At 47.3% G+C, this 9,332-nt stretch overlaps 1 protein-coding gene across 1 annotated transcript; it reads left to right on the forward strand.

The window, feature by feature from the left end:
• The first annotated feature begins 366 nt into the window (after positions 1-366).
• On the forward strand, positions 367-2,543 carry LOC127342821 (FBD-associated F-box protein At5g60610). Its single transcript, XM_051368832.1, has 3 exons — positions 367-1,389; positions 1,520-1,666; positions 1,833-2,543. The coding sequence occupies exons 1-3, from the start codon at positions 415-417 to the stop codon at positions 2,229-2,231; spliced, it is 1,521 nt and encodes a 506-aa protein (XP_051224792.1). The 5' UTR covers positions 367-414; the 3' UTR covers positions 2,232-2,543.
• The last annotated feature ends 6,789 nt before the right edge of the window (positions 2,544-9,332 follow it).

Genomic DNA, 9,332 nt, shown 5'->3' on the forward strand with positions numbered 1-9,332 from the left:
TAGTAGCCATCGCATGTCATGCTCGGCCGTGTATTTTTCTGCACGCAAAAGGCCTAGAGATGTAACAGGCGCTTCCGTTTTTTAACGCCCCCATGAAATCTAACGGGAATCAGATCAAACACTAGTTAAAGAGAAGTTGTCAAAGGTCTGGCATGTTATAGATCTCGCTGAGGCCTAGGGCAGACAAAATAAAATAAAGAAGCACGATGAAGCTAGAGAAGGGGAATATTGGTCGGCCCAGCTGGTTCATGCATCCGGCCCACGGACGTAAAACCCTAATCCAATCTGAGGCCACTCAGCTTCCTCTCCCGCACTCTCTATATCCCTCTGCTCAGAAAGGAACCAAAACGTCACCTGCAACCTGTTCCCCTCCTTGACCGCTGTCCCTGTCGGCCGTCGCCGTCGCGGGCATCTATGGCGTTGAAGGAGATCATAGAGATTGTCTACTCCTGCCTCCCAGATTTCCCGGTCACAGCAACCGCCTCCCTCTCCGCCGCCTTCTCTTCCTCTACCGAAGGCGGCGGCGGCGGCGAGGACCGCATCAGCGCCCTCCCCGACGACCTTCTGCGCAAAATCGTCTCCCGCCTCCCCGTCAAGGAAGCCGCCCGCACGGCCGCGCTCTCCCCTCGCTGGCGCGGCCTCTGGCGCTCGACCCCCCTCGTCCTCGACGATGAACACCTGCTGCCCTACCTGCCCGACTCTTCCGACGAGGACGATGACCTCCTCGGGGACTGTACCAGTCTCCTCGTCTCCGCCATCTCCGGCGTCCTCGCTTCCCACCCGGGGCCCTTCCACCGCGTCCACCTTGCCATGAATCCCTTATGCCGTGAACTGTACGCGGCCGAGGAGTGGCTCCGCCTCCTCGCTGCCAAGGGCGTGGAGAACCTCGCATTCGTCAACCGCCCCTGGCCCCTCGAGGTTCCCCTACCGCTCTCCATCTTCCTGTGCTCCTCGCTCCGCAGCCTCTACCTCGGCGTCTGGAGATTCCCCAGCACCGCCGGTCTCCCACGCGGCCCCGACGTCTTCCCCCACCTCCAGGAGCTCCGACTCTGCCACACCGTCATGGAGGAGCATGACCTCGAGCACGTGCTTGCCTGCAGCCCTGATCTACAGATCCTCGCGCTCATCGCCAGTAGCGGCATCTTCTCGGGGCCCTCACGGGCCCGAATCAGCAGCGACAGCGTCCGCTGCGTGCTGCTCTGGTCGTCCATGGCCGACGAGCTCGCCCTTGTCGATGCCCCCCGTTTGCAGCGACTCATCCTCCACGCCGACGCCGCTGGAAGTCCACGCACCATGAAGGTGCAGATTGGTTATGCTGCTGACCTCACCGTGCTCGGCTACTTGGAGACGGCCACACACGTGCTTGTGATTGGCAACACCACCATCACGGTATCACTCGAATTTCCCCTTCTTACGTTTAACTGGTGGTTAGACAAACCATGTCACGCTGCATATATAGTTCGATTTGCAGTGACTGCAAATGAGCTAATCTCTATGCATTGGTTGCTTGGATTTGCAGGCTGGGGTAACAAATGTGAATCCAAATGCTATGGTTCCAAGTGTCAAGCTGTTAGCGTTGAAGGTCAATTTCAGAGCCGCCAAGGAAGTCAAGACATTGCTCAGCTTCTTGAGATGCTTTCCCCAAGTCGAGACGCTGCACGTTTTGGTCCTGAGCTTTGACCCTGTTTTCGTTTTTGACTGTGTATCATTTACCCTGTTCTCGTTCTCCCAGATCACAGTTTGTGGCATCACTAACACTATGTACAAATTTTCCTTAGTACTACTACTACACGTACAACCATCTTGGCTGAATTGCCGCTTTCATTTTGCAGTCTATTGATGCTGAAAGCTGGGGCGGCGAAGACAACCCGCTCAATTCCACATTCTGGCGGGAGGTAGCTGCGATCGAATGTGTGGAGTCATGTCTCAAGAAGCTGGTGCTGGATGAGTTCAGCGGCGGTGCCAATGAGCTTGGGTTCCTGGAGTTGCTCTTTGGAAGAGCGCAGGTGCTGCAGAAGGCGGTGGTGGTGCTGCCAGATGCAGGGAATGCTGCTATGATAGCGAAGGCCATGGGCAAACTGGCGCCGCTGGGTTCCGCCGAGTGGGCAACCAAGGAGGATTGTCCGTTGGTGGTGCTTGCACACTCAGAGCCTGGAGATCATGTTTGGAGCTACCAGAGAGCGTCTGATCTTTCCGTAAGCGACCCGTTCCTTGGTAAAGCAATGCAGTGATGGTTACCGACACCGAGCATGGCATCGTCGATCGTTTTGTGCGTTTGGCCTGAAATTTTTACTACGGAGCAGGAGATTTGAAGTTGGCAGCGATTCTATATGCTAAAACTTGTGACTTCTTCTATCACTATGCTTGTTATTATCTGCATCGCGTGGCTGTGACTTCATTGCAAAATTTCTGGCCAGGACTTAATTTGGACATGTTATTATCTGAATTGGATCGAACCGCTGCTATCGGCATGCATTCGATGTGATCTGGTAGCTAGACTTGTGGTCTGGCTCCTTATTAGTTTGCTGGTGCATAGCTCTGCGACCTTGTCTTTTTTTGGCGCTAGTCTATACTACAACTCCCCATTTGCGATGAAGTCTTGATATGGGGCCTTGCACGACTTGTACAAGATTGTTTACATTTACATTCCTTATTTTCTCCCACTTCCTCTCCATTATCTCAACACCAATGATTTGTACATAAAAAAGAATGTTTGCATCAACGAAGTGATTCCATTCCCACCATTGATTCTATGTCCTTAACCTTCAAATTTGAGAAATTTTGGACTTGCATCCAGGGTTTTGAAAATATTGCGTCGCAATCTTGGGCTTTGACCTCCAGACACGACGAGCCTTACCAAAACCTATTCCACAAGCTTAATAACACGGTAAGGGGGCTTGCCAAATGGAGCCGAGGGTTATTCTCGAACACAAAGGTGTTACTTCACGCCGCGCTTCTTGTCATTCTTCAACTCGACATTGCCCAAGAGAATAGGATTCTTTCCCTGGGTGAGTGGGATCTACGGGCGAGTTTAAAGAGAAGGGTCATTAGCTTTGCAATCATGGATAGAGCTAGGAAAAAAGCAAAGTGCTAGAATTTCAAACATTAAAGAAGGCGATGCTAACACTATGTTCTTTCATTTGAGGGTGAATACAAGGAGAAGGAAAAAACCACATTCATCGCATCAAGAATAATGGAGGTTGGGTCACCGATCACGGCCAAAAGCAGCAGATATTGCACAACCATTTCTCCTTAGTTGTGGGGCCTGGGGCATGTAGAAGTTGGGACTTGAAGTGGGATAATCTCAACCTTGGAAATGTGTTTTTTGATGGAATTGATGACCCGTTCTCGGAGGAGGAGGTGCTTAATGCTATATCCCAAATGTCGTCGCACAAAGCTCACGACCCTGATGGTTTTGCCGGAGCTTTCTTCAAAAAAAATATTGGGGCATCATCAAGGAGGACGTTATGGGAGCCATCCATCAATTCAAAAATCTCCATGTCGCACATCTTCAATGGGTCAACTCGGCCAACATTGTTCTCTTGCCCAAGAAGGAGGGGTCCGAGGAGGTAAATGACTATTGGCCTATTAGCTTGATACACTCCATTAAAAAATTAGTGATAAGATGGTTGTACCCGGTTTTCCCCACTTATGTGTGGCCTTGTGTCAAATGCCCAAACCACCTTCATAAAAAAAAGTATCCATGACAGGTTCATGTATGTGAGAAACCTTGCGAGAAGGCTTCACAAGAGCAAAATACCGTCGCTCCTCTTCAAGCTTGATTTCCGTAAAGCTTTTGACTCTATGAGATGGGACTACATTCTTGAGCTCCTTAAGAGACATAGTTTGCACCGCCTCTTCGAGGGTCCTTCTAAATGGGGTGGTCGGTGCTCGGATTTTGCATGGAAGAGGTTTGAGACAAGGTGATCCTTTGGCGCACTCCTTTTTTATCCTTGCCATAGACCCTCTTCAAAAAATCCTTGAGTTGGCAACCCAACACGGGCTCCTCCACAAGATAAGAGGAAGAGGAACAATTATTAGAACATCTCTATACATAGATGATGCGGTCGTTTTTGTGGATCCCGATGGCTGTGAAAAACAACCATCTTTATCCACGTTTAAATCTGATATTAGTCACGTAATTAATAAAATATCTTTCTCAACTTGCCACTAATCAATAATTATTGTAAAGATGTGCAAATCTCTTCTTTATGGATATTTTCTTGGTGGAATCAAGGCCAATTAATGAAGATTTCCAAGTTGCCAAATCGACCAAATCAAAGAGGCCAGGAAAATAAGCATCCGAGAGTTTGGCAAGCACTGGTACGACCGTAGCCCGCCCGTCGGCGCGGTCGTACCAGGTGCCACTGCCTTTCTCAGGTCAAACAGAATAACTTCCGTGAAGAGGACTATATATATTGGGAATCACAACCACCAGAAAAGAGAGACAAACAGAAGAAACACCACACAGAGATCAGAAACCGCCACAAGATCTATTTTGCCATTCACATCTAAGGAGAGGGGAATTGCTCCTCCATCGCCATATTCATTGATATCTCCATCCCCACTCCTTAGTGATACGTCCAAAACGTATCTACTTTCCCGAACACTTTTGCTATTGTTTTGCCTCTAATTTGTGTATTTTGGATACAACTAACACGGACTAACGCTGTTTTGTTGAGAATTGCTCACAGTGTCTTGTTTTTGTGCAGAAATTCAACTTTCGAAAATCCTCGGAATTTATACCAAAGGGCCTATTTTACCAGAAGACTCGCGGAGCCAGAAGGGCAAGCCAGGTGGAGGCCCGAGGGCCCCACACACCAAGCCGGCGCGGCCCAGGGGCGGCGCGCCGCCCTAGTGTGTGGCCCCCTCGGCTGGCCTCCGACGCCCCCTCTGGACTACTTAAGGGGTTCGATCTAAAAAACGCGAGCAAGAAGTCGAAGTCGCCAGAAACCCTCCAGTACGCCACCACATCGCGAAACTCCGTCTCGAGGGCCAGAAACTCCGTTCTGGCACTCCGCCGGGACGGGGAATTGGAGGAGATCATCGCCATCATCACCACCGGCGCCTCTCCATCGACCAGCAATGCTTCCCCCATCCATGTGTGAGTAATTCCCCCGCTGTAGGCTGAAGGGGATGGTAGGGATTGGATGATATTGGTCATGTAATAGCATAAGATTGTTAGGGCATAGTGCCTAGTGTCCGTAATTGGTACTTTGATGATATTGTTGCAACTTGTTATGCTTAATGCTTGTCACTAGGGCCCGAGTGCCATGATCTCTGCGGTGACCCAGCATACCACTGCATGTTGTAGTATACAAGTCGTTGATATGATCTTTGTGAAGGGGCTTCCTCACAAGTTGCCATATCCCTCAGAGTGGTACAACAGAAACATTGCAGGTCATAACACTCCATACTTTATTACAAACATTGTCTTAACAAGTTGGTATTCTCATAGGTCCTATGAGAACAACCTAAGATATTACTTAAGTACGATTACAACTCATAACAAATATATAAAGAGCTCAACAACTTATTTAGGTAAATTCTACGTTGCTCGGCTCTAAGATACTAGGGTATGTCACTACTCCTCCACCTCCGTGTCATCTGGTCCGTAGACTATCCCATAGTCTACGCCTTCCACTCCGCCGGTAAGATCAGGTTCATCGTAGACCAACTCGTAGCTTCCTTCTGGTGCTCCATCGTTGATAGCCTCCACTTCCGGATCACAGTCTAGCAAGGGTGTCGAAAGAAAGTGAGTACAGAGGTACTCAGCAAGTTCTAAAAGAATAAAAGGTGTTTGATGCACTAGCTACGACCATTGATCAGGAAATCGCAGGTCAATGCATGTTTTGAAAACATTTCTTCAAAAGGTTGCTTTTATTATGAAAACTATGCCCGTCAGTCTTCACAGGTTGACTAGAACTTCGTGGAGTTCCTTTCCTGCCGCGTTCGCAGTTCCCTTCCCGGAACAGGGAGTGACAGCCACAATTTGATACACTCTGCAGAGGTGCGTTACTTTTCCCACAAGAGATCTCACCCTTTTTGCCATCCGCAGGGACTTGCCCCCGTTCACACTTCCTTTGGTGTGAGGCCAGGTATAAAGATCCAAGCCCACACCGCCTTCTCCACGACTGCAAACCCACCCTTTTGTCCACCCGCACACCTCCAGAGACTTTCCCCGATAATACGGCTTTACTCATGGTGTACTTTGGACAATCCTTCATAGATCGGAAGAGATTAACATCACCAATGGATGGGGATTTAAAAGGATTTCCCAACCTATTGCGGCAGTGCCTCCAGCACCCCACCGTCTCTCCGATCCGTTGGCGTGCAGAAGGGAAAAGATACAGCTGGCTTTCCCAGAGCCATTATAGATCTCATGGTCAACGCGATTTGTACGGCGCTAGAATCACTGGACGGCATTGGTAATTAATCCTAGGGTGATATAACCCATTGCAATGGAACCTCCACCATATCAACACATACCATAGTTCCATTGCCAGCCACATAGTCATATTCATAGTTGGAAAATAACATTTCATTCGCGATGCAGGAATGATAAGTATATAGCTTTGCATTAAAGTAGTAGAAAATAATCAAGTTGACATGAGCAAGGGTGAACTTGCCTGTGGACTGCGAGATAGTGCGGTTCAATGCGATTGATGGAACACGGACCTCGGGTTACGTAAGAAGCATCATTGTCGGTAAGGACAATGTTATGAAAATCCAAATAATGCAATCATGGATGGATTATTTTATGTTGAATCCCTTTATCCCAATGAGTTATTACAATTTAGGGTTGTATTTAAGATTTATGTCTTTGACGGTAATTTACAATTAATTTAAAAGTATTAATCATTGTAATTCACACAAAGTACAACAATTTAAAGTAAAATGATTTTACTTGATAATTACCTTAGTCATTCCAAAAATAATTTGAAATTATAGAGTTATCTCTATAGTTTTTGGAATAAAAAGGAATATAGGATTTTTCTGGGTAAAATCCCCCTTTTAAAAGAAATGACTTGGAATAATAGAATTTCATTTTGAAATATTTGAAAAGAAGAATTTGAACTTAATTGAGATTTTTCCTTGAATTGTAATTACAAGGAAATAATAATTTTAAATTCAAGTTATTATTTAAATTCTGAAAATTCATCATTTTGAATTTGTTTCATAAATTCCATTTCATATTTTATTCTTGTTAAGATTTATTTTTCATTCATAAATCCAATTTTTATTGGATTTTTAAAGTTGTTTATGATTTATTAAAATTTGGTAAAGTTTTGGTCTTTTATTAAATGTAAAAAGACCAAAATACCCCCTGGACTCATATTGGGCCCAGCCCAATAACTCAAACCCAGGGACGGCCCAAATAGGCTGGCCCCCTTTTGGGTTCGGTGGCGCCGAAGCGGCCCACCTCACTCACTCACTTTTCCGGCCCTCTCCTCACTCGATCTAACCCTAGCCTGCGGCGACCCCGTGGCGATGGCGTCGCCGCCATGGCCGCCGCCGCCTGCTCCGGCCATCGCCGAGTTTCTCCGCCGTAGCCACCTATCGATTCGGAACCGCCGCGAGCAGATCTATCGATCTGTCCGCGCCGTTTTTCCCCTCTCGTCCTCTCCTGGCGGATCGCCATCGATCTGGATCTCCTAGCGAATCGCCTCGGGCGATTGTGAAGCTCCGACGAGCTCTCGCCCACGCCGTCGATGTGTGTGCCTCCGAGACCGACCTGGCGCGGGTGCTGCTCGCGCGCTGTGCCGTCGTCTCTGTCTTTGTCTTCTTTGTGGTGGTGTTCGTCGGCGTAACGCCGCGACTTCCACTGCTTTTGTAGCGGCTGCTATGGCCGCGCGGGCACTGCCTCGCCATGCCATAGCTTCTGCCTCCAGGCGCGGGTAAGGTCCTCTGCTCCTCCTCCTACTCTTCTGTGCGCCTCCCTTGCCACTGTTCTTCTTCCTCCTCATACTCTGATGCTCTCTGGTGGTCCTGTGATCATCTAGAGCCATGCTATGGCTGCGCAAGCTGCCTGTGTTTCAGTTATTTGCAAGCTCATGGCCCATTTACCATTTCTTGGTACTGGCACATGATGCTTTGCTTCTTTGTTCATGCTATGCTTGCTTTTACTGCTACTCCTAGCATGCTCTACACTTATCATGCTATGCTGTGCTTGCTTATGGCTTGATATACCCTGCTGTTCATGCTTATGGGCTTGCTATGCTTACTGGTTTATCATGCTTGCTTGTCTAGGTGTACTTGTGTTGCATCTGTGACACTTGTGTGTGTGCCAGAGGTGCCTGTGATATGATTCAGCACTTCTTATGCAAGCCAATGATCCATTGGATCATTTCTTGCTTGTTGGCTAATCTCTCTGTGTAGCTTGGCTTGCTATGATTGGTTAATTTGATCAATTGATTGTCAGTGATTGTTTACTGGCTAACACTGTGTGGCTATATGATTCACTTATCTGGTGATCTTGATGCGCAAGCATCCACTGTCTTTATTGCTTACTTGTACTGTTGCTTATTTCTAGCTATCTAGACTTGCTCTAGTGGCTATGAATTAAGTTGTATTGCTTAACAGTATGCTGCTGTCATGCTTAGCATGGATCTGTGATAAATTCATGCTTGGATTACTTAATTATGATGAACTGCTTATGCAGTGATGATTTAAATGTCTTGCTTGTATATGAGTTTGCTGTTCATGATTCTTTTACAAGCAATTAAAATCTGAATCCATTTCACGGATAGTGATGTGATCTATTTGGCTTTCTGTTAATTGGTGCTAAGTGTGATGTGACCTCAGTAGCCTTGCTACTGACTGGTTGCTCACATGATTGGTTGGATCTTGTTGGCTACTCAACTTTGCTTGCATATTAGGGGATCATAGTAAGTATGAATGCCAATATGCTTGCCTGTGAAGAAATCTAGGGTTTCTGATGGTTGCTTGCTTAGGATCTTCTGTGTAGTCTTAGCTGCTAATCTATGCTATCTACTGGTGCTATCTGTGCATGTGATCTTGCTAGTGTGCATCTGTGCATGCTTTCTAGCCTCTGTGCACATGATCTGTATCTGGATGGTTTCTGTCTTAGTAGCTTTTGGTAGCGGTAATCCTTGGTGAAAACCAAGTGATGATCTACCCATATGAGCATCTGCTCATCCCATGCTTATGCATATGATGGATTAGATCCATTGGATCTTTTCAGGGAACTAGGTATACCTTGTTCCAGCTCCTAGAAAGTAATGCTTTGTTGATGCAGACTTGGGTTTGTTCACAGCCCTTCACCTCCAGAGCTTGAATGATCTTCTAGGTCACCATGATCTCTGGTGGCT

The sequence above is a fragment of the Lolium perenne genome, chromosome 3 (assembly GCF_019359855.2).
Source record: "Lolium perenne isolate Kyuss_39 chromosome 3, Kyuss_2.0, whole genome shotgun sequence".
Lineage (NCBI taxonomy): Eukaryota > Viridiplantae > Streptophyta > Magnoliopsida > Poales > Poaceae > Lolium > Lolium perenne.